The sequence below is a fragment of the Carassius auratus genome, unplaced genomic scaffold (genome assembly GCF_003368295.1).
Source record: "Carassius auratus strain Wakin unplaced genomic scaffold, ASM336829v1 scaf_tig00040861, whole genome shotgun sequence".
Taxonomy (NCBI): domain Eukaryota; kingdom Metazoa; phylum Chordata; class Actinopteri; order Cypriniformes; family Cyprinidae; genus Carassius; species Carassius auratus.
Genome location: NW_020526614.1, coordinates 18,724 through 45,322, shown reverse-complemented (window position 1 = coordinate 45,322; position 26,599 = coordinate 18,724). Strand labels below are relative to the sequence as shown.

The 26,599-nt window shown below is 37.3% G+C and overlaps 1 protein-coding gene across 1 annotated transcript in view; it reads left to right on the top strand.

Moving 5' to 3' along the window:
• The window catches only part of LOC113084885 (protein diaphanous homolog 2-like), a 33,004-nt gene extending 6,652 nt beyond the window's left edge, over positions 1–26,352 (top strand). Inside the window, exons 3-4 of the mRNA XM_026255023.1 lie at positions 12,211–12,340; positions 26,271–26,352. Coding sequence (XP_026110808.1) covers positions 12,211–12,340; positions 26,271–26,320 — 180 coding nt within the window. The 3' untranslated portion in view covers positions 26,321–26,352. The remainder of the gene's footprint in view (positions 1–12,210; positions 12,341–26,270) is intronic.
• The last annotated feature ends 247 nt before the right edge of the window (positions 26,353–26,599 follow it).

Sequence of the window (26,599 nt, the reverse complement as noted above, 5' to 3'; positions counted from 1 at the left end):
TCTTTTATATTTTTGTTCATCAATGCACTTAAGTAGTTCCAGCATGTGTTTGGTCCTTGGCTGGCATTTGAGTGGGCTTAATGCCAAATCAGTTAGAGTTTTCTCATCGAGATGTTTAAGTATGGGGGGGTTTCAGAGGTGACATGGACATTAGGTGGTTGTTATTTTCTCTGTATCTCTTTCTCTTTTTCATGTTTGTGTTGGGTTGTGTTGTGGCCCAGAGGGAGGACACCACTGATGGGTGACCCTGCCCCAAGCATGGGCAGTTGAGCGAGAGACGATCCAGTGGCCATCAGAGCTCAATGCTTGGAGGTATTTTCTCTGACCTTCAGTGTAAAGCATGTCCTTGGGTCTCGTAGTAGTGGACTAACACACTGAGCAGAGTCATCAGGTGCCAGCAGGGAAGACATCTATATAGCTCTTATCAGCTGTGCTCTGACTCCACATTGTGCTCCATAAAACTTCCCCTGTGCACCAGGTTAGGCATAATGATAGCATCTTTATATGTTGAGACAGACATTTTGGGTCTGTCCTTCCTGATGTAACCGATGTCTTCTTCCCTTCCCTTCTGTCCTTTCTTTTATTTTGGGCTTTCATTCACTATTTTTCATAATACGAGCAGTTTTATGAATCAGTTTTGGATTCCTTCCTTCCTTCCTTCCTTGCTTTTTCTGTTCTTTAGACTTTTATTCTTTCATGTTCTTCGTTCTGTTGATGTATTGTTTGAGCAATCTAATGATTCAGTATTACATTCATTCTTTCATTATTTTCATCCTTTCATCTTTTCTTTCTTTGACCCATTCTTTCTTTTGTTATTTCTTTATTTGACCTGTCAAATGATTTAGTGTTACTGCATTCATATTGGTCAGACTCACATTTACGGAACATTAGTGAAGTGCCTGCAGTGCAGACAGCTTTCCGCTTGAGCACTGATTGGGCAGTTATTGATGGACAAAGGGAAATGCCCACATTCTCAATCAGTCCAGTCAAGTAAATGGCCCCCTACGTGGCAGACCTCAGCCTGCTAACGAGCTCATCAGGGAGGGCAGATCGTGGGCTGACCCGTGATCCGTGACTCGCACAGTCACACTTTGTACCAGCTGTAGATCTCATTTGCATATTCCTGAAGCTTTTTACAGGTTAACATAGTTGTTAACTGAAAAACGACTGCTGTGTTTAAGTTCTTCTGCTTTTCTTTAAACATCTGGTGTTATTAAAGTAACAGCCAACTATAGTCACTGCCACCAGTGAACTTAACAGTTTGTGGTGTGTTTTTGGACCGAGAAGCTTGGTTTTCTCACTGCTTATTAGACAAACACTGATCTTTCAATTTTTAGGCAGTAGTAAACCGTCAACTGACTCCTGCAGTTCTAATCACAGGACTCACTATACTCAGACACAATGAAAATAAAAATAATAATGAAAATAAATAAACTGCGCTAGATCTAAACTTGTTTTGTAAAGGGCTGTCAATCAATTAAAATGTTTAATCTAACAATTACATGATGTGGCAATTAATTAATCTAATTAATTGGAAATTAAATGTGGCTGTGAAATACCCTCCCTGTCGTATATGAGTGAAACGTGTTTTCATCTATCGAGATCCAGTAGCTTTGACCATCATCTCACAAGGATGAGACACATAAGGCATTTCGTTCTTTTTAGCTTCAGTTAACTTTAATCTTACAGAAGTTTGTGTGACTGTAGAAAGTAACCTTCTGTTGTGGATTCTTGACTCCCTGTCATATACTTTTCAAAAAAGTAGCTTCTGTAGCGAACATTTGACATATTTCAGGAAGGGTAGACTCAGAGGAATGCACACAAAGATTATGGCAACTTCAAATGAAATCAACCATGTGGGAAAAGGCTTACTCCACAGCAAAGCCCCTTTCAAAGCTACAAGCATGAAAAGGTGTTAAATTACAGATAATATTCATTAAATCTGGATTTGTTCTTTGCTTTTGGGTTTGTTTAAGCATTATACTTTCCAGTAGAGATGTCAGGAGAGTTTACAAAGAGGGAATCTTTATTTTGCCTTTTTTTTTTAGTAAAAAAATAAAAAGTATTTTATAATCTTTCCACAGCAGATCGTATTTCTTCAGTCGGCATTGCTTTGTAGTTTCAATCTGTATTAGGGCTGTCAGGATATTAGATTTTTCATATCACGGTTATTGTGGCCATAATAATTCACAATTTCGATATATTGTGATATCTATAGAAACCTTGGGGGGAAATTTACATCAGTCAAATGATTTTTACTTTGTTTATTGAGTTTTTCCTTAGCCTCGTTTCCATCAAAATTACCCAGAACAATTATACCATTAACTTATTTTCATAGGAACTTTTATCTCCCAGATTTGTTGCTTTCTGTGTTTCCACCGCGATCTAAATTACCGTAAAGATTAGACAAATTGTCTGGTGAAGAAGGTCTGTGCGAATTTCTTAATAGAAAGTATGAACATTTTGGACTTGCATCCTTGGTAGTTTGACTTCCTGTCCGTAACTCTGCAAACAGCAGCGTAATTGACAAAATTATAAAACTATAAGTCGCACCTAAGTATAAGTCGCATCAGTCCAAAAATATGTCATGACGAGGAAAAAAAAATATATATAAGTCGCACTGGACTATAAGTCGCATTTATTTAGAACCAAGAACCAAGAGAAAACATTACCATCTACAGCCGCGATAGGGCGCTGTATGTTTTCAGGGAGAGGCTACAGGAGCATTGAGCAGCATAGAGTGCCTCTCGTGGCTGTAGATGGTAATGTTTTCTCTTGATCCATGTCTCTTGGTTCATGTCAAATTAATTTTGATAAATAAGTCGCACCTGACTATAAGTCGCAGGAACAGCCAAACTATGAAAATAATTGTGACTTAAAGTCTGGAAAATACGGTAATTGAATAAAGACCAAAGATCAACTGTAAGATTGATCCAAAACATTATATTTTATGTTTAACCACTAAAGAGACATCATAGCAAGCGGCAAATGTCAGAAGGGCTAGCCATGGTGAGACTGCTCTCGTCTGTAAACATGAGCACTGAGCTCCCTCTGATCACATGGAGCTGATTGTCACCGAAATCAGCGAAACGCATTTTTAAATAGTTGCTGTATTTATAAATATATAACCGCAGATTTTAGTTTTAAACAACTACAATCTCGCCTAAAATACATTTAAAACTGCACTCCATGACACAATAACAGTAATATTTTGAAAATTCTCCAAATAAATGGTTGAAATCACAATGCAGCGTGAACTCAACCAATCAGCATGTTTAGTTAAGCTGGAGTATTTACATGTGGTGTTATCATAAGAGAACTGTTCATTTTAAATATTGCGGTTATCGCTAATACCGGTATATCGTCTAAATTAACACAATATCGATAGTTATTGATTTAAATATCATGGTTATCGTCAATACTGGTATGTCGCAACACCCGTCTGTAGTCTGTATGTTGGCAACTTGTAGATTGAAGAGATGAAATATACTAGGTTGGGAAGAACACTGTTTTCCCTCGTATGTGTTCATTTCTCAGCTTGTTAGAGATTCTCCCAGTGCCGGTTGTCTTTCTCACAGATCTGGCATGGATGGTAAGCTCACGGACAAATGAACTCCCTGAGCTACCTCACTCCCCACCCCAAAACTGCTAGAGGTGTAGCCTGGGGCTCTCTGATTTCCACTTGTCATTCTTACTAAGCAAACTTGCCTCATGGCAGGCTCTGAGCTTTTAGATTAGTCTATTGGCTACCGTTCCAGCCCAGGCTGTCTGCCATTGGTAGGAAAAATATGCCAGTTGCCAGCAGCGTCTCAATATCTCTTTCTTCTGCCATGCCCCTCAGCTGCTGTGTGCTGAAGTGTGACTTTCCCATAGTTTTCATGACTGAAAAACACAAATTACTGCTGCGAAGATCTATGCACAATCAATGCCTGTAAACTGGAGGTCCTTTGGCAAAATGTGTAATTGAGCAATCTGAGATGACAGTCCTTTAGGTGGTCTGAGATTCCTTTGTCCCCGTTGTCTCTCATGTCTGTTATTAGCTAATTGTTCTTGAGGATTTATGTCTTTTGAATGTCTCGATGGAGGGTGATTGTTATTCTGTAGAACTCCTCAACATGCTTCAACGAATATTGAAATGGGTACTTTCAAGTATACTAAGTAGACAGGCCATCTTTCTCTATTTCTCTATCACTTTCCCTTTTTATATCTTTGTTAAGTGTAAAGTTTGAAATGACTGACATTGTGCCTCGATGGAAAAAGAAAAACAATTTCAGACATTAACTTTGACAGTATCCTCATAAAGAGATTCTTCTGAAACATTGACCGAATACAAATTGTAGTATCAGTACAGAAAAGCCACTTTGCATTATCACAGTAAGGGAACAATTCAATTAGGAATGTAATAGCTTTAACACAATGGATATTTCGAAGGCTATAACTCACCATGCTTATCCTGACAACAGTGTGGGCTGTGCTTGTAAATGAAGTTTCCAAATCAGTCACCTAGGCTTTCCTATTGGCAACCCAAGTCCAGACTCGTGAAAGAAATGGTTGGCCAAGAGGTAACACAACAAGCCTCACTGGTAGCATGTGATGAGAGGCACCTGATGCCTCATCGCTTCTGCCATAATCCAGCATCACATCTCTGCTTTGCTAAGACTGATCTTCCCCCATGCACAATGTTCAAAGCCAGGCCTCCGCAATACAGTGACTGCCTGGATCTTCCTCTCTTGATAATACAACCTGATATTGATACACCGATTATCAGCAGATTTTTGTGTCTTCCTAGTTTATGTTAGTTCCTAGCATTTCAAGTTCCAAAACCTACATTAGCATTTTTTTTTTTTACAATGAATTTAGCAATTTATGTACAATAAAATATTATATTACAGTTGATATTTTAAAAAAATGCAATTGCTATTAACATATTTTATATTATAAATAACAAATTAATTGTTTAAAAATAAGTACTGTATATAGTAAATTATTATTATATGATATTATTTGCTTATTAAATCTAATAAGCTAATAAATAAACAAAAAAAAACCTTTAGTTTTTAAATGCTGTTATTACCCAGATATTTTTAATGATCCAAGGTCACTTTTTCTCTATGACGTGAATGATGGACCTATACAATTTCCAGAAAAATCTGTCCTGACAGCCCTGCAATTTGAAACATTATTCTAGGGTTATTGAAGTAAAGTAGAGAGACATGGTTTGGAAGATAAATTTTTTTAAAATTATTATTTTAATTTTTATTAATTTTTTATATGTTTTTGTTTATTTAAATCTTATTTATGGAGGGTTTCAGAGGACCTCTATAAGTGTGCTGCAAGATGCTCTTGTGAATTCCAACTAGCCATATGTAAAGCAGTAAGCTCATTGGCTGCATATGCAACATGAACAAATCAGCTTGTGCAAAGAAGTTTAATGCTATAAAAACAATTAGTTAGCATTGATGATCCATCAGCCTGCATCAACTTTTCATGACATAACTTGGCATTTTGATATCAGCCAACCATTCAAATTTAACCTCAGTTCCTCCCTTTGTGTTTCACATTCTTCCTTGGATGCTTTTGTCCTTTTTTTGTATAGGTATTTTTTTTCCAAATAGAAGCCTCTCTAAGGTGTCTTACTTTTGTTCACTCTATCTTTTCCCTCGCCACTCCTCTGAAAGAACCCTTCTGGAAACCAGTATTGTTGAGAGAAATCCCTGATTCATCAATGGCTGGACTCTGTGGAAAAAAGTAACAAACATCTGCGCAATCACAGAGACACAGAAGAACAAGAGGAAAGAGGCATGGGAGTAACAAAATGGAAGTGTCTTGACTGGAAAATTAGTGGAACATCATTATTTAAGGCAAATTAGATTATTCAATTCCAAACAAGATTACCAGATAAAATGACTTAACTGATGTGGTACGTGCCAAAGAATGTCTGCTTCACTAATTTGATAAAAAAAATCTCTCTCTCTCTTTCTTCCTTTCTTTTAACGGGACTTCATACTGTGTTGTCCACTGTTTGCAGAATTGTTGGCTGCAAATCTGCCCACCCTGTGCTCTGCTTCTATTATGTCAACAGGGTTCACCTTACAGTGCTAATCAGCTCACAGTTTGTGTCAGATAGAATTAATGACTGCTTAATCACCTTAAACCTATGTGTTTCACCACTTAAAGGGTCAATGCTTTTTTGCCCTCAATATTCCTCTTATTCACCCTCGCTGTCTTACAGGATAAAACAAGACACGTATGCTTTTTTCAGAACCTAAAGAGCTGGATGCAAAATATAAAATAACAGCTATTATAAAGTTTTAATATTAATTATTTTTGTGGCGCACAACTCACAAACAATTTCAGTAGTTTGATGTTTGTAAGTTACTAAGGTAACGGCATGATACTCTAATAAGTGCAAAAATCCATGGCACACACATATGTGTAAATTAATTATTCTTTAAATAAAAGTAATACTTTAATACCTGCAGTACTCATAATCAACATTTATTTATATTTATCAAAAAAGACTATCTTTGTAGGCAGTATAATTAAGTTGCCTACCTTCTGGGTCACTTTGCATCAGAAGAGTTCCTGTCTTGATATACTGTTTCTTTAAGCAGCTCATTGTTTTGGCACAGAGCATTTGTTTAGGTCATTTTCCAATGAGCTGAATCATACACACCTTGGACCTCAGAAAGTACCAAGATAGTTCATCTCTTTCCTTCTGCATAGTGCTGATCTTACTTGGCAGATGAAAACAAACATGCACAGTAGCGGCTTTCTGTAATGACAGTTTGGGGCATAATAATAAACAAATTAAAATTTGAAATGCATGAAATTAAATTGTGATTACCCAATGTGAGCAGATGATTGATCCCCATCTAATGAAAGTGTGAGCGTGCTGCATCCTCACACGTGTGAAGGGGATGTGGGGAAGCTTGGCTGCGGGGTGTGTGAGGGGGAACGGACACAGTGTGGAGAGAGAGGCCGTGCTAATTAGCTCTCTCAGCATGCATCTCCAGCAGCAGTGCAGTCGCAGTGGGGAATGATTACAGAACAAGTTGCCGGTGCACTGACGTGGAGACACCGGCAGACGCTCACACTTGCCCTCCCACTCTATTCCCGTTTCAACCCACCCATCCCTTGGTAATTCTTCACATGACATTTATTTAACATGCCCCTGTCATTCATTCCCGTATACTTCTTTTGTGTGGTATTTGTCACATGGTTTCAAATGGTGAGTGGCAGCTGTTTAAACTGGCAGACTGTTGCAGAAGTTACTCTTGCCAACCTTGTTCTAATCCACAGTGAGCTCTTTTGCTCCACAGGAGGTAGAAAAGCCATTGTCCATAACAACAAGTGCCACTGAGGTGTCTTTATTCTCAAATTTTGAAGACTAGAGGTCCAGCTGAAGCCAATAAATATCTGAACCTTTAAAGATGTTATTCACAGAAAGATTGAGCATCAGTGGAATATGCCATTCATGGAAACCTGGTCGTGGATGCATTTTCAGGATATTCGGGCTCTCGTGAAATGAACCTTGCAATTGCATGTCCATTGAAAATGAGCCCCATATAATGTTCCTCGCATGTCCATGTCAATTATTGCTAACTCAGATTTCGCGGCAGTCATTACATATTCGCCCTCATTTGGTATTCCCTTCACTGGCCATTAGGCTGATGTGATTAGCACTGAAAGTCTGGCAATAATAACTGCCGCTTGAATCTTTCAACATCACTGGAGGTCTGTCATAATGCACAGATTTAATGTGAAAAACAGCAATATACATCGGAACAGTGAGCACCAAAGAGTTCAGTAATTCACTTTAGTGACTTGAAATATAAATAACTAATGTAACTAAAAAAAAAATAAAAATAAAAAAATCTTTGCAGAGGTTGAGGATGAGCCTGAAACTGAATTTCATTTGTTTCCCCCAGATACATACAGGTATGCAGCATTAGTCTGGAAGTTACATTTGTCATGATGTAGTAAAAATGACCTCCTAAAAAGAAACTCCTTTTATTTTAAGTGTTCCAGTTTCAGGCATGAAACATTTAGTTTAATAACTTGAGAAATATATTCTTGTCAATATTTTCTTATATTCTTGTCAAGATTTTCTTGCATTTTCTTAGCAACATAAAGCATATTTTAAATGTGTAAAAAATAAATATATATAAAAAAAAAAAAATAATTCTGGCAGTGCTAAAAGGAGTTGTGCAAATATGTTTTTTTTAATGCAAATGGTTAACGTGATAATTAGTGTAAATAACAAATAAATATTTTCCTTTTCTGATTTCTGTTGACTGAAATAAAAAAAAATAAAAAAAACTCTTTAATGTGCTACTGATATAATAACCGAGATTAAGCCAGGGTTATTATAGTTGACTGAAACTAAAACAAACTATTTTTTTTTTTTTTAATTACATTTTTAATATATTTTTTTTTCTGAATGTGTGTGTACATGTAAAAAAAAAAAGAAAAAATCATTTATAATTTTGAATTGATGTACTGAAAAAAAAATTGATAATAATTAACTAACTATATATATTATTTGTATTATTTTTATGTTTAGTTTTAATTTTAATTTAATGTAAAAAAAATATATATATATATATATATATATATATATATATATATATATATATATATATATATATATATATATATATATATATATATATATTTTTTTTTTTTTTTTTTTTACATTAAATTAAAATTAAAACTAAACATAAAAATAATACACTGTTTCAAAATGTCAATTAAAAAAAAAAAAAAAAAAACTATAATAATAGCTGATACTAAAATAAGACTGGTTCAGGCTTATCAGTTTAAACCTGATGGTGGCATCATGAAGACAGTGAAAATTTAGCATCATTATGGTATAATATTCTGCTTCAAATAGAAATCGATGAAAACAAGCACAAAGTTAGTTAACGTGTTGAAAGTTTGAAGGAAGTGTTTTTATTCTAAGGTTGAGTTTTTTTCCCTCTTTTAAAAGACATACTGTGCGAGGCTTGTTTTCTCTGATAGTTGTGGAAATCAGAGGAGGCAGGCATGCAGTACGCATGCTGAGGTCGTCAGCATCGGATGGCAAAGCCTTTAAAGTGCATTATCTCTCCGCCTGCTCTGTCGCTGTTCTGCGCGTTAGCGGCTCAGTGCTGGCTGATTGGTAAACACCCCGTGGCTGAGTGGGTGCAAAACTTAATTCTGTTTAAATAAAGAAAACAACATTAGGATTCAGAAGCAGTGTCGGCAATGTAAAAGTAACAGGTCCTGTTTTGATATCTGCACCGGAGTATTCACAGTTACTTCCACCTGAACTATCGCTAGTGTTTTTAATTCACACGTAGGAAGGCGTCGGTAGATCAAACTGCATATCATTTGCAAAGGCACTGACTTTAAATTCAGCCAATATTTATTGTGAATGTGCACACACGACTAGTCAGAGGAGCGATACTAATTCACACAAAACAAGCTTCTACAGCAACTGCAGCAAACATTGTGCTCCTCACAGAGGGCGTGCGAACTCTGCATGAATTCGGTCTCTGTTAAAGTGAAAAGAAAGACCACCATGTTTGTTTGCTTGGATTTTTTGTCGTTTTCCCATGCTCTGTTTTTTGTTCCAATCCTTGTAAACCAATATTGATTTTAGACAGCCAGCTGCGTGGAAGAGAAAGGGTCATTCCAGAAGAAAATAAACCAGCATTTAGGATCTGGTTTTGTTCGTTTTTTTATCCTTTCATTTGTTTTCCTTGTTTCATCTTTAGCAGCGAGACTCTGTGAGTTGCTGCGTGTGTTGTATTATGTCGGAGATTGCAGCTGAGGCATGTCTCTATGTCTGTTCTCATTTATTACCAATCTCTCAGGGAGAAATTGGAAGCGATTTATCTAATGGATGCTGGAACACAGTGGCTTTTTCAAATGAAAACACTCCGCGGGAAATTCCGATAATAATTCACGGATTATTTGCTGGACTTTTTGCTAGGATTCCTCGAGTGTGGCCGATGTGGAAAAAGTGTGCAGTCGTGCTCTCTGATAAATAGATAAATACCATTAAACGGCCTTTAAATCAAGGGGGCTAAATTGTGCTTTCCTAAGTCTGAGCTCCCAGCAATTCATCCTACCTGGAAACAGTTGCGTTTATAATCTCAGCAAGGCTTTCTCACTTTGAAAAGGATACAAAGGCCTTGAAAGGCTGAAATATTAATTGATATCTGAGACCTCTTTGAATAGGTAATTATACATCACGATGTGCTTAGATTAATATATGTCCCTTGTTTGCATATTAAAAATCGATAAATGAATCCTACTTTTACAAACAAAACTGTAAGCACTTCTCAATCCGGCAAGCTTTTAGATGATTGGTGGATTATGAAATATTGTCTTTGGATGCACAGATTATTACAGATTACTTTTTGATTTCTGATCATACTCTGTAAGAATTTTACTCATTTTATTTTGAAAAGCTACCACAATTATTATTATTATTATTATTATTATTATTTGGGGTATTATTGAATTAAACAGTTTATTTCAAACTCATTTAGAAATATATGTGTACGTTATATATTTTGACAGTTTTTAAATAGTAAATTGTCTTCTATGGACTGGGGAATCTTTGCATTGTGAAAAGCCATCTATTTTCCATCACGTCACCTTTAAATGATCACACATGTGATTCGTGTTATAGAAATGCCTGATATTTGTTTTCTTTTGACTTTTATATTACATTTGGTCTGATGCTCTTGTCTCATTTGTTTAAGACAAACACACCCATTACGATTTATGAAGAGAGAAGAGGTAAAAGTCTGCATCCATTTATTAATTTACCTCATTGTACCTGCCACATTTTTCCAGCGGAAAACCCATTCCTCACTTCGCTATCCGCCGAGACATTTTAGAAGAGAAAATCTATGGGAGACATTATGTGTTGTGGGGAAATGTGCCAGCTGTCGCAAGTTTGCCATCAGTTTGTGTAAAAGGTTAATATCACATCTGCTGTGCAGTCCAGCTTGAGGATTCATTTTGCCTCTGCTGCGGGACTCAGCAGCCATCTTCTGTGCAAAACAGCCTTCCTGGAGTCTAGGCTTGACAGCAAACAATCTGTTTGAGTCTGAGAGGGTGAAGAGGTCACCCAGCCCCAGTGCACTGCTTAATGTGGGCCTGCAGCCATGGCCCTCCAAATGGAGAAGAGAGGAAGAGCAAGAGCAACATCGCTCCATGTTTGGTTTATCATGTCTCTAGCTTTCAAGCAACAGATTTAGGTCACCAAGGGAACTTGGTTCTTGCTTTATAAAAACAATATTTCCCTTTTTCCTGGGAATCGGTTTCTACCACATGCTTAAAAAAATCTAAGCTGTGGTGTTCTAATCAAAAGGGTTTCATTTCTGTGGTGTAGTTTAATTTGAGTTGACTATCTTGGTTGGTAGCTACAGGTTGTTTAATTCTGTTCCAGTTTGTCTGATCCTTGATATGGATTGATGTTAAGAAGAAATTCTGACATTTTATTGCGTACACTATAGCAGCCCGAAGCAAGAGTGTGAGTCGTGTGTATTGATCTAAATATTTCATTTATTTCATGTCACCTTAATCTTGTAGAAAGAACGGTTTGTGGTTTGGGAGGGAAAGATCCTTTTCAAATTAAACGTGGTAAATAAGTAAACGGGGGAAATATGCCTCTGTGCATTCTGCTCCAACCAATTTCAACTTTATTGACACAGCTGTTTGTCAGCTTTCTGTGAAAAATAACTTGAAGTGCTGTTGATGCATACATTTATGAAGTGATCCTGGTTAGACCCAGCCTAAAACATGTTTCTCTGTGGATATAACATGCCTTCATTTCTGTTGAAAAATTATATTCTATTTTTTTTTTGTCATTTCATCATTCTGTGCATATCATTCTATCTTTCTACCTACCTCACTTTGTGTCGTTCTACCTGTTTAATCATCATTCTATCTGTAATTTTACATTCTATCTGTAATTCTACATTCTATTTGTAATTCTAAGACTTTTTTTTTATTTTTCTTCATTTTATCTTCTTGTGTGTTTGAATTAGCTGAATAAACATATAAACATATATCTGTTTATGTGCATGAATAGTTTACTCAAAGTCCTGGTTTGTTTAAAGGTTTCATCATTAAAATTACTGTATTAACTACTGTATTAATTATGCAATTTCTTGACTCATTTTACAATCTTTTCTCTCTTCTCTGCAGCTTCGTGACACCAAGTCGACAGACCAGAATACAACTCTTCTGCACTTTCTGGCTGAAAAATGTGAAGAAAAGTATCCTGAGATCCTGAAGTTCCCTGATGAGCTTGAGCATGTTGAATGTGCTAGCAAGGGTAAGAAGACGGATATATATATATATATATATATATATATATATATATATATATATATATATATATATATATATATATATATATATATATATATATATATATATATATATATATATATATATATATATATACAGCGGATTATTTTTGGAATACAGTAACAGTAAAGTTTTACAGTAAAATTTTATATTCAGTTAAATAGAGAGTGTCCATTCAGCACAGAAAGTTCCTGTTGATAGAAAATAAAATGTATATATACATTTTTATCAGGAATTCAATTCAACATGAACAATGTAATATTTCAGTAAAATGACTTAATTTCCTGGCATGTTTGTTATTAGAGTGAGTTTAGCTGGATGTTTGTTTCAAGCTAGATAAAGATGTGCTTTATTTTGATCCAGAAGTCCTCTTATTTCTTCCCACCCATAAGCTGTTATCGTGTTTAATCAAATAGAATGCCCTTTAAATGTGTTAATTGAACAACTAGCTTTGATTTGTGAAGATATTATTACCCCTGATTGGTAGATATCAGCTGCATCCTTCGTGAAAAATATGAGGCTCTGTCAGGTGTGACCTTGAGATATTTACCCTCATCTATACGTCATTCCGTCTACCTAAATCACACTGCTTTATGGCGTTCAACAAATCCTTTATTGGTTTTCTCCTGCGGTCTTCTTTTAAGCCATGAGCTTTGAGGCTTTTTATGGCTTTGAATTAGATGAACTAATGTTACAGAGATCAACCCAGGAGTCTGGACACAATTGGCCCCGCAGACTATAATTAGAGCTTTTGCAGAGAATGAAATAAAAGTAGTTAATGGCCAAAGAGCCTTTCTTAATCCTTTGCTATGTGTAAATCCAGCCGTTTCCATCGCTATGAATAGACAAGTTTCATTAGAGCGGTCTAGCGCAGTCCTGAGGGTTGATGAAGGAACTATAATGAAGCGCAAGGGGCCCATATGCTTCACAGTATGACCGACAGGAAAGGTTAACAGTCCAAATGGGGAGGTAGCTTAGCAGGGATGGTGGCAGAGTCTCACACAGCCGTTCTGACATTGTGGAATGGATTCTTATTATGGCTTGCAGTGATTAAGAGCTTTAGAGATTCCCGTTATGCTGAGGGAGATTTCGGCGAATTTAAATATCTGGTTTCTTAACTCTCATTCATTTCTAACAGATTTGGAAATGAAGACCCTCAGTGAATGCAATAATCTCCCGTATTATTGTCACATGAAATGTCTGTCTCAGTTCATCTCTGTCAGGGGGAAAAATACAGGCATGCATATCCCAGCAGTGGCATAATTTCTCATGTCAATAAGCTAATTTGTCTTTAATTCCATTTGGAACTGTTTGGTTGAAACCCTTGAGCTTTATTTACTTTGTTAGTTACCTAATTGCTTATCTAATTGAATAAAAGTAATTTAGTTCTTTGTTGTGAATGATGCGGTCACTGTTGAATAGACCAGCTGCATCTTTGTCAAGGTACAGTAGATGGCTGAATGAACGCACAAACCTAATTCTTCGAAGAGAGACATTTCAGAGAGAATAGCTTTTTTGTTATGTTTTGTTTTGTAAATGGTCTTTATCTAATTTGGAATGATGGTTGAGCAGTTTGTGGCTCTGATTTAGTTCATTAGAGTGAATGCCACTGGAAGCCAGTGTCAGCTCAGGATCTCACAGCAAGAAATGTCATATATATATATATATATATATAATAACTGTGTTAATTCTTAAAATTCTTACTACGAATTGTATGCATTATATTTTAAAGAATGTCACAGTAGTATTTATATATAACTTAATTTATTTATTTTAAAGGTTGAATTTATATAAAATTATTATTTTAATTATATATAACACAATGAGTTATGTATTACACAATGTGTTAATTGATTGCTGTACACTGTAAATATTAGCTTTTGGCCATCACATTAAAGATAATTATGCTTAATGGCAAACAAGTGCTGAAAATTAAATACTGTTTAAAAATATATCATATGTAGCATTTTTAAGACTATTTTAGGCCCTGACTGGCGGTCTTACATGCAATGCATACAGCTAGCCCACCGGGTTAAGTGTTGAAGCAGTCATGAATGAATAATTCAGATTTAGCTAATGATAAACCTTTCTGTTCATGTCAGTGGCGAGAGAACATGAATCCGTTTTTTTTTTTTTTTTTACATAGTAGCACATATTACTTTAACCCTGAGCCACATTCAAACACCACCTCTCATGCTCTGTAATTCCTGCCACCTCTCTTTTCTTATGTTCTTGTCTTTTCTTTTCCACCCTCTTCTCTACTGCTCAGAGCTAACCTTTGGGCTTTCCATCTCTTTTTTTGTCTCTCACTCCATATTTCTCACAAGGTATAGTGCATTTTTGTCTCTTAAGAATAATACTTCCTCCACTTTATCCCCGTCTCCCCATCAAAGCGGCTTTTTTTTTTTAAGCGGGCAGAGTTACACACCAGAACACAAGAGCACTGCAAACCCTCTGTGCCCACAGGAGCACACAGCTATACACCCTGCTGATCTCTGCTGTTGGAGCTTTGTGGAAAGCCCAGACACTCTGATCAACACCAGGATCTTCTCATGCTTCTCTTAATGCATGTAGTTCTGATAAGCTTCCCATCACATGTCCCATGTTTTTGTCAGATCTCTGTGTTCGGGGAGTTTACTTTGCCCCCGACACACGTGAGTGCAAACCAAAGCAGGTGATATCTTCCTGTTGCATCAAGATCTGTTCCAAAAGGTTGCGCGCACACATTCAATCATCACATATCCATCTGCAAATGTTGGAACTGGCACTCTTAATAGACTTGATTGAAAAGAGCAATCAGTTCTGCCTGATTTACTTGAGACAGTTATTGTCTCCCTTCAGTTCTTCCTTGATTGGTGACTGCAGAATACCTTTCCCTCAGTCCCAAGCCTTCAAATCTCCACAAAGACAATGGAACAGAAAAAGTCCAGGAAAGGAAGTCAGAGTGTTTTCCCCTGCTGGCAGATTTTTACACACACACACACACACACACATACACACACACACACACACACACACTTAGAGACACACACCCGTGTGAATATGATTATGAATAAATACACACATACATAAACTTGGGAATTATACAGCTATGACAGCTGGAAATTGATGGCATTGCAAAATATTACTGATTGTTTTATAATTTTCAGTGCATTCTAAATGACACATTTTGATGATGACTGTCACAAGTCATTATTGCCATTTCAACAAAACCTAATTATGTTTGCCAGCTTGGTAACATTACCTTGGAGACGAGATTAAAGCAGTAATTTGCAGCAGCAATGTTCAGTATATCAGAGAAAACCAAACATTTACCAAATGTATGATGTGGAGCAATGCAACACTGGCCAAATAGGGTATGTAACCGTCCTGTCAACTGGCTGTGGGTCAGCAGAGGATCATTGTTATGCTAATTCCAAATTCTGTCCTGACAAATTTCAATTAAAACTGCAAATCTGTTTAAAAAAAATCTGCTTGCTAATCAATCATAATTGCATCATCCCTTGTATCCTTAAAGCGGAGTCACAATGTGGCATTTGCTTCAGTCTGTTAATGTGATTCAGAAGGATGTTTGTCTTACATGCTTTTACTGTCTCCGTCTGGTTTTATTTTCTCCAGTTTCCTACTGTATGCAATCCATCCACTGCTCAAGGGGTGCAATATCAATTTTGATTTGACCTGACATTTTCCTACAAGATAATCATGATGACAATTCTTCATTTATCCTGGCAGAGCAGAGCCACGTAAGGGGTTTTGTTTATAATGCATTAAATATTTGATGCACCCTCAGCAACATAATCTTGTTTTTTGCTTTAAAAAAATCTGTTTGGATAGGTATGGATAGATACTGTATGTGCTTGCAATTCCATGTTGACTGGCCACTGCTTCCTGACACACATGATTACATCCCTTAATATCTCTGTGCCAGCCGACCTGTAAAAAATCTGTTGCCCAGGTAAAGTTCAGAAGCGGTCATGGCCTGCCTCCCCAGGCTGAGCTTCCCTCTGGGCCGAGGAGCTCTCGACTTTCCTGTCTCATCCATTACCATCCACCTCCATCAAGGGCGGTGTTAATTAGAATGTGTTTTGATCATCCTGGGAAGACAGGAAGAAATGTGCTGAGTCTCAAGGAAGGGCTGGGACATGGGGAGCGACCATGAAATCAGAGTGGCATTGTACTTTCCCCTTTACTAATTCATGACGCTCATCCCTCCTGGGCTGCTCCGTTACACCTCCCTGCCTACAAAAAAAGCAGAGGATGAACGCTTGTAGCAGTTCTACCTGTTATATTACATCACAAACCTGCAGATGGTTCAAAATTCAAAATTTTAAAGAGAGTTATATATACATACATGCATACGGTGGAGGTTAAAATTAGAGAACCCCAGCTAGGTTTTTGAGTTAGGGTTATTTCAGGTTAGCCTCCTCCCAAAACACCCTGACCGCTGCCTAGCAACAACCTATCTTCACAATAAATAAATAAGTTTGCAGAGCGCACAGTATGGAAACGCATTGCTTCCCCTTTATATACTGTATATTCCTTGCCTCATAACAGAAGTGTTCCCATAACATTAATCATGGCCTGCATATGGAAAATGAATCAGTGTAATTGTTCCGGTGCTGGCTCTTTTTTCGTTCTATTTGTCTTGTCCGTAATGTAAATGGCTGTGTCTTGTTTAGTAACTTTGTGTGATTGTAATTCATGCAAGTCGAAGCTAGGACAAGAGGAGGAGGAGAGAGGAAACTCTAAGAGCAGAGAAGGTGTGCTGGTGTTGAGCTGCCACATGAATCTGTTGGCGTTCTGTATCGGTTGTTCTTCATTCTAGAGTGAACTGGAGCACAGCAGTCATAAAGCATGCGATTTGATGATTGTGGTCAAGACCTTGTTTTGTGAAGTGCAAACTGTATGTCAACAGAAAAATTCAGTATGCAAAGAGTAATGCTCTTGCGAAAGTCTGCCTTCACTCGTCAAGCCTTTGTTATGTCTTTAGTTTGATCGCTTGTGCTGTTGCTCGTCTTCTTCGTAGTTGTGCAACAGAAAATGTTAGGGCAGAAAAAAAAAAAAAAAAAAAAAACCTGCTATGTTGAGTTTTGCCGTTCTTTTCAGTCTTTCATTCTTCAGAAAGGGAGGCTATAAAGCTTCTCTCTAGTGACTTGTCACCATTTTTTTCTAAGTGCTCTCTTGACACGCTACTTCAGCCCAGAACAATTGGGGCATTCACTCAGTTTATAATACTTGTGCAAAGACATTTCATAGTTTTCGTGAAATTACATTTTTATTATATTTTTCTTGGTAAATGAAGCTTCCAATGCACACATTCAAAAGCATCAAGACGACGCATAATAAAATACATGAAGATGTATAAAGACACAGTTAGGTTGAGGCAGAATAAACAGCTGTACAGTATGTACAGCTTTTGTTAGGTAGATCGGGTAATGCAATGTACTGAAGCTGTAGCAGTGTGTATTGAAAACATGAATAAACTTGATTTATTGTTTGTTTGTATACATGAAAGTAGGCTATCAAGTTCATACTTTGATTTATTTGATAAGTAGTCATATAATAAACCCCTTTCTACTAGACCCATGCTACCGAAACCAGTCTTGTTCTAGGTAAGTGCTAAATCCTGACCATTTTCAAACCTTTTGAGGAATCAAACAAGTGCTTTTACTCGCACAGACAATCTTACATCCTCAAGTGCAGCCGGACCTTCACTCTCGCAAGGTCACATTGAACTGCACATCCTCAAAGCCATCTGTAGAAAAGAAATAGATTACAAGAAAAAAAAAGTGTTTTGCTTTATGATACAATCCTTTAGTTCAAGGACACCCTGCAAATGTAAGTATGTGAGTGTATCTCAACATGCCCAACGTTTTATCTGCCCGTCAGTGCTGAGTGGTCCGTTGTGGGAATACCATCTCTGCCACCATGGTTCCCCACCCTTTTGCTTGGTGCTGGGCCTGGATAATTAAAGATTGATAATTTCCCTGGGGACAGAAAGAACAAGCAGGGATCAGGAGTTCAGCCGCATGTCTCTGCGAGGGGGAACACACCGAAAATATATCTGCTGTTAGTTAAGCCTTAAATGGGGTCAGGTTGAATGTTGCTTTGGGCGCTCTCTGTTCCCTGACTGATGTAGGATGATAGAGTCTCAGTGAGAGAAATACTCGCCTCTCGTTCAGCTGATATCTCTCATTACCTGACTGACATATAAGAGTGGCCTTGATTTATCCTGTCATCTCGCCGAATAGTGCTGTTAAATTGCGTTTGTGTCAATAAAGGCAGCTTGCGTTTATAGGCATAAAGTGTATATTGCGGATGAACTGAGATGGCCGTATCAATCCATCCACAGTGTAGATATTGCCTCACAATTTCCTGCTAAATGCAGTCCCTTCCACGAGCAGGCAGTCGGTAATGATGATGCCATTGTGATCGAGAATGGGTGCTTCTTGATGTTGGTGTTTTTGCACCTCTGACCTTTGCTAATAGAGCTGAGGAAGCCTGGAGTTTAAACCCACCCTCTACACCCCTCTAAAGAAGGGGCCACCAACTTTCTGCCTTGAGCCACCATTGTGACTCCATGCCAAGGCAGACTGACAATCCAAGGGTGCAATATAACAAATGTGCTCATAAATCAATTCAGTATATGGCACAGCCACAAACAAACTAGTTTGTTGTCCAAGCAAAGGAAAAAATGGATGTGTGTTAAAAACAAGGGATTTTTTTCCTTATCATAATATATATATATATATATATATATATATATATATATATATATATATATATATATATATATATATATATATATATATAGGGTAGAATGTGGACATAAACTATTTTTATAAACACAGACATTAATTACCACTTTAATTTTGGCAGTTATTTTAATAGTTTGTCATATTTATTTATTAACTTTAGTTCTGTGGCTTTATTATAATGCCATATGTCAAAAATATATGCTTGCAATGTAAAAAAACACATCCATGTAATGGATGATTTTGATTGTTCCTGCATGAATCACTGATTTTGAACAATTAGATTGAGCACTCTTAAAGTCATTTGCAGCCACCTTATGATGTAGTGAAAAACAACCAGTGCACACATTGACGGCTATATGCAACTCTATAAAATGTGGGTTAATATTTATTTAAACATATAATATTGTTTATTGCTAATACATGTTTGGCCTTAATACATTCATGTTAATTTATACTTGAATTGTTACAAAATGTTACACACATTCTATAATCTTTTCAGACTCTAATGAGGTGATTTTTTTTTTCTTCCTCCTGTCACACCTACAAAATACATTCCCCCTGCAGATCAATCCATGGAGATGTGCCCTACGTTTGCTGCTTTGGCTCAGCTCTCCAAAAATGCTGGTCTTATCTGCACCACACATACATGCATGCCAAACATGTTTGGATTAAGATGCTGAGGGCAGCACACTTACACATAACACACACACACACACACACACACACACATACATAGATTCTGGCACTTTAGAACCCCACTTTTGGGGGGTTATTACCATTTACAGAATCTGTACAGATCCTGTTCTCCTGGAGGACATCAGAAACTTCCAAGTATATTGCCATCTGTCTATCTAAATATCTGTTGTGGTTGATTTTTGTTTTTTTTGATATATTTGCTATGCATATTAATTTCCTTGTGGCCCTATATTTTCAAACCAAGACTTTTCACGCTTTCATTTTGTTGCATTAGCCATCTGCCATCTTCTGTTATGTCTGACTTTGGAAGCCTACTGATGACCACTTAATGTCCAGTGAAGCTGGCTACTCAGCTGAGGTGAGGCTGACTCTTTAGGGCAGGAAGTCCTCTTTGCGACAGGCTGGCCGGGAGAGTAGACAGTCTGTCATAGGGCATATCAGGAGCAGAAAGCAGGCCTGTCTGCCCCAGCTGTCCCTTTTTTTCCATTTTTTGCCTGTTAGAATATCGGAGAGATGTGGCATTTTGTACCCCCCACCCCCCCCCCCCCCCCCCCAACCCATTCACTGTCTGGCTGTGCAGGTACGCAGACATGGATGGACACGTGCGGAGAGGCTGACTGCCCTGCTTAGAAATACTGACAGCATATCTGGATGAGAGTCGACAATGCAGCAGAAAATGAAAATAATGCTGTTTGCCAGGCAAGAAATATGCCCTGTCACTGTCAACCCCTCAGTATGCTGGGATTGTTGGACAGGTTGAGGCCAGCTTTTATTTTATTTTTATTTTTTTTTGTCTTGAAAGCACTTTAATGTGTCTCCTCTCCCCTTACCAAGCTCTCCATGGGTGTGAAGGAGCATGTCTCATTATTGACTCCCCTACATCCCTCTGCCCCCTCCACCTACCTCTTACCATTTCGTATTTCCACCTTGTAACCTGATAGACCTTTTGAGTCCGACCTGTCAAAAGCTGTCAGAATCAAATAGGTTTGAAACAACTCTGACTATGAAGCTACAATGTTTCTTTTTCACTGAATCTCTCTGAATGCTGCAGTGAACAAACAAGTAGTGTTGAATTAGAGTGTTTACCAGATGTGACAAATCTCAGAGAGGCTTTATCAGGGGGACATCTGGAGGCAAAACAATAAAGAGAAACGAAAATGGATTGATGACTGAAAAGATAATGCTGTAGTTCTTCAGTTGACATGCATGACTAAACCATACCAACGTCAAACATTTTCCTTGGAGGTTATTTCCAAGACAAAACAATCTCATCCTGACAACTTTCTGCAATGCTCCATAAATAGCTTGCAGTAATAGTGCGGTATGCTTTCCTTTCATAAATTTGACTTCACACTTTGGTTTATTGTTTTTAATTGAACTTAAACAAGTCATAGATTGATTGTGACTTCTCTTTGAATTAATAATTTCTAAAAAGTCACTGTTACTGTAACAACAACAATAAAATAATAATAATAAGAAGAAGAATACGCCTTCAGCCTCCCAGTAAAAAAAAAGTCACAAGACTAGTTTTCTGGAGGGGTGTTGTCCTGTAAAATCAACTACAAACTTGCATTGTGGTCTGGTTTTATTTGGCACACACTTTCCCCAATCTTTAACAATTGCCAGTGGATAAAATCGAGTCCCAGCCTACATTTTTATCTCTTTGAACAAACCGTTTCACTCCGTGTGACACACTATGGAAGTAAATTGGGTTCTGGGTGCTGTTTTATTTTCACTTAAAGGTGAAACCAGTTTTACTTGTTGAGGACTGATTTGGTGGTGCTCCAATTAAGTTCCAGTGGTCCATGAAAGCACACTTTTGCTGTTGTTCATGGTGACCCCATTTCTTTGGAATAACAAGAATGTAATAATGAATGCATCCGTTGTGCCAGGCTTTCAGTACGGTTGCACACAGAGCACAACAAAGCAGTCATATGTATACAGTGTAAACTTAGTGTTTTTTGTTGTTGTTGTTGTTTTAAAACACACATTCTTACTAAAATCATTTATTTCTGGTAGTGACTGTTTTCCTCCCTTTTTCCCAGCTTTTGAAGAGATGTTGATTCAACTTGGTAAGCTTCCACAAATTAAGCCATCAGGAGATATTGGAATAAGCTTAACCCCTTACTAGTAACCCCCCTTTTTTGGCATGGAGACCAAAATTACATACCCAAAATAAAAAGGTTCTGCTCATGATTCTTTCTGACTAGATACATAATCAACCTTTGTTCACAAAGCTGACACTTTAAAGTTTACTGTTCAGGAATCAGAATCACTCAGACTGTTATGATAATAGAGATATATAAGCTCAAACATAAAAACAAAAATAAAAATATTAAAAACATATGTTTTAAATGTATTTTAAAAAATGTTGATGTAGGATATGAGTTTGAAAACACAGTGTAGCTAAGGCCACAAGTCTTCCAAGACTTCATAAAAAATTTCATAATCGAATCTGTAAAACTGTGAATTTTATGAAATATTTTCTAAGGCCATGTCATGTGTGTTTTTAGAGAAGGTTAATCAGATTGATTTATGGCCCTTGTCATCTCTGTAAGATCTCACATGTAAACATTCCTGTGCTCTTTGTGTATGTTTCACTGTTGAAAGCTGCCCGAATCATGATTGTATTGTTCTCACCAAACGGTTGTTTCACACCTCCGCCAAGTATGACACATTATCCGCATTATTCTTTTATCATTATTCTTTTGTTTTTATTCCACCTTTATTAGCCTTGATTGTGGTTTTTCAGGCTTAACAAAGCAGCGATCTCACTTCAGTCTCTCTTTGCATTTAGCCCTTATTTATCAAAAGTCTTACTATAAAAATACAACAAAACATTTTCTTACGACCTTACGTGAATTATTGAGACAAAAATGCATTATGAAGAAGAAAAGCACCTGCTATTAGTAGCATTGGTGCTAACGTTAGCATCAAGCTACATCTGACAATTTATGAAATTATTAGTACACTTTTACTCAAAACTCACTTTAAACCCCGATCGAGTGTTTATAATAACTTCCTTTAGCGATCAGGGGTGGAATTTGGTCGTTTACTGTTGTAAAAATATGTTATTTGTAGCCTTTTTCTTCGCTGCACAAGTTAGCATTTCCGATGTACATTTTCGATTTTTTTTATAAAAACGCCCCAGATCTCAAGAAATTCTCATACCAAGCTTTACTATCGTAATCGCGGGTTTATTATTCGGATATTTTGTGTGTACAGAGGTGTTTCAGTGTTGTTTTGGCCAGATAACTACCAGGAAGTGTGCAGGAAGCATGTGACACGATGGGGCGGTGTCCAGATATGAAACTCTAAGATTGACGTTTGAAAGACCCAATCAGAGTCTGAGTGACACACCGCACGAGCTGTGACTACTGCACGCACACACAGATCGCTGGGAGAGGCTGTTTATCATCAGATCGCGTAAATCCGTGGAAAATGAATAGAAATGACGATTCTGTCTGAAGAAATATTAAGTAAACATCAGTAAATATATCCATATATCTCCGCAGATATGCATCTTTGGTCTAAAAATCCTTATTGACGCTGTTCAGTGAGTCTATGTGAACACAAATAAACCGCTCTTGACATGACTGAATATGAGTGAGTTGTGAATTTCTATTCAAAATGTGGCATAATACGGATTTATTATTTTGCACTCGTGACATAAATCACTAAATATCGGTCACTGCAACAATGTTTTGTCAAAATATTGGTCAAATATCGAAGCTTGAGTCTTTAAACTTTCCATTGATGCACAGTTTGTCCAGATGAAGTAAGACAGTGATGTTTAATGTGCTGTGAAAGTGAAACAATAATAAACTGGGGCCGTCGGCGATGTTTGCACGTAAAGGGGTGTTAATATTAATGACTTTGCCTAAACAATGTTGACAGTGTTTTCATTATTTTTTATTTTTATTTTTATTTTTTTTTACATGTGGACAGATGCTTTATTTACTCATCTGGTTTTTGAATCCTGGTCCTTTAGTCAGTAAATGCCTATTTGAATGGGTGGACAGGTTTTTGTCTCTTTTAAAATCAATGAGAGTTATGCTCATATAAAGGGAACTGACAAACAACAGTTTTCCTCCTTACTTTTTCAAAAGCCACTTCCATCCAATGAAAAATATCGGTCTCTCAGAAGAAACAAGACAAAGATGCCTTTCTGGATGCACGGCAATGGCCATGCAAAACATCACAATTTAGACTCATCATGGATGTCTTGGCCCCTTTTAATCCCAACTGTTTTATGTTCTGTCACTCATTTCTATGAGAGCAACTAGATTAGAGTGGATGATGGCAATTTCCAGACTGTCTGTTGTTTGCAGACAGGCAGAGGTGAGAGACAGCCAAAGAAAAGCATACCTCATACAAGAGATGACCTGGATTTGGCTCGAGCTGTGAAAGGAAACCGAATTACAGCTTGTCTGTGCTTGAGTGCTTTCTATTGGCCACTAACAAAAGCATTTACAGGCCCAATTCTATCTTATTTTGTCCCCCCGCTTCTTTTTTCTTTACTGTTAGACTTCACAACTTACGTTCTTCTTAAAATGTTTCGAAGTTTCTGTGAGCCGCATGATGCCTCCGCTTGCCCTTTATTTTAATGGCTTTGCAGAAACATCCATGATACTTTTTTTAATGTTTTGAAAAATGATCCTTTAATGAGCAATATCATTTTTACTGTTATTTGTTGTGTGCTCGTTAAGTGTCAGTGATAAACATGGTGTCTAACCACCTACAGCGTCTTATCTCGCAGCAATATTTGTCTCCACATTGGTAGAGTTATTAAAATCTCGCTCTGTGTGGGGGAAATGTATTGCAAGCCACCTCTGTTTAACACTGTAGTTTCCCAATAACATCCCACAGTGCAGCACTCAGCTGCTGTTGCAATGAGAAACAGGCCTTAACTGAGCCATGATTAACCACAACTAAAGAAGTCACTCCGAACACAATTAAATGACTGAAGTACCTAATAATGATTGAAAAAACAAAACAATGAATCTAATAAAAGTAATATCCGGCACTTTATATGTAAAATCAGCTATCCCCAACAGAATTCCCAAGCTAACGATGCACTGGCTTGCCTTAAATTCCACAATTACTTTAGTGATTACAGCCTTACCAGCTAAATACTGTTTATGTAATTGTAGACACTGTGGTTAGTGGCTAGTACACATGTGAGCTTGAAGGGTTTTAGGGAAGTGGCTGGAGATGGGAGATGTTTTGACATTGTTGCATCTTGATGATTGTAACGTCAAACAGTCCTATATTGACATTACATAGGCTTCTGAACAAGATACGCCTGATATTGAGTTGTGCTCTGCACAATCTTCCAAATACATGTTTGTGACCACCCATGTAGTTAGTAGAACATCTTGCCTCCATTGAAAGCCATGGATTTTTATAGTGTGTAGCACAAAGCATGGACTCTCATTGAAAAAGAATGAAAATGCGAATTAATCAATGTAAATGTTTGTGCCGATGGTAAGATTGGCAGAGCCAGTAGAAATCTTAAATACTGGCTTGATCCTTACTTTTAAGCCTTGTTCAAATCACTGACAGTTGGTTGGACAATGAGTCAATGGAGTCAAATGTACATGCTTGTAAATATCCTTTCTGCCTACCTCTCCTTGATTCTCTCAGGCTGCCTTAGACGCCACCTCACCTACTGCACTGCGCTCCAGCGGAGCCCTGCTTCACAGATCAGCCTTTTTATATACTGTAATTATCTTATGGTGTAAGTAGCAGCTTGCACTAGTTAAAACAGATGGCGGATCATTTCAAATCCCATTTTTCATGTTTGCCGTGGATATCAATAAGACGGCGGTCCCCAAACCTGCTCTGACCTTTGCGGCTGGTGGCGCATGTCATCTGCAAAATTGAGATCAGGCGCGTGACATTTTTCAGATCACAGGATAGGGAGAGAAAGGTCCTTATCAAGGCTGTCAATCATGACTTAGTGTATTCCCTCACGCCCCACACGCACAAATCAAATCATCTCCGGTAGGGATCACACAACACACAAGGGCTGTTGTTGATGCTGTAAGCTCGAATCATTTACCAAGTTGAAGGAGGTCTAGTCACACTTCGGTGGCTGGGTTCTTTATTTGTATTTTTTTCACACCGTTTGGTTTATATTTGTGCACTCATATTGAGTTGCTGCATTGCCAGCTGAAATGCCACGATGACAATTTAAGCTGCTCCTTTCATCCCAGCTACTTCCTGTGTGAATTGATAATAGATAAATTGAGTTATACTTTATTAATGGTTGTTGTGCCAATGTGTAATTCTGAGATTGCATTGGGGTTTTATTATTATTATTATTATTATTTTATATTGTACAGATTTGGCAAAGAGGTACATGGATACATTTCAGCAGTTTTTATATTTATTGATTTATTTTTATGTTGTAACGTATGAAATGGTCTATCTTGATAGGAGGTGAAAGGAATCACTCCAGTCATCAGCCAGCTGTGAGAATCCATTAGTCTTTGTGAGACAGACCTTAAGGACACTATCAAGGAAGTCAAAATCTTGGCTTCATTACATTTATAGTTTGGTAGGGTATATTGGGGTCAGCGGTGTCATTTTTGCCTAAAGTTGTCCTCTAGGCAAGGAGAAATGAGATTGCTGGAAAACTGATGCTCTTAATTTTATTTCAGGATAGAATAACTCGTCCCCTTGGAATTATAAGGTTGTTTCTGCGTTCTGAGTAGTTTTGAGATATTGAGCTTTAAAGTTTTTGTGTTCCATAGACTTCTGTAGAT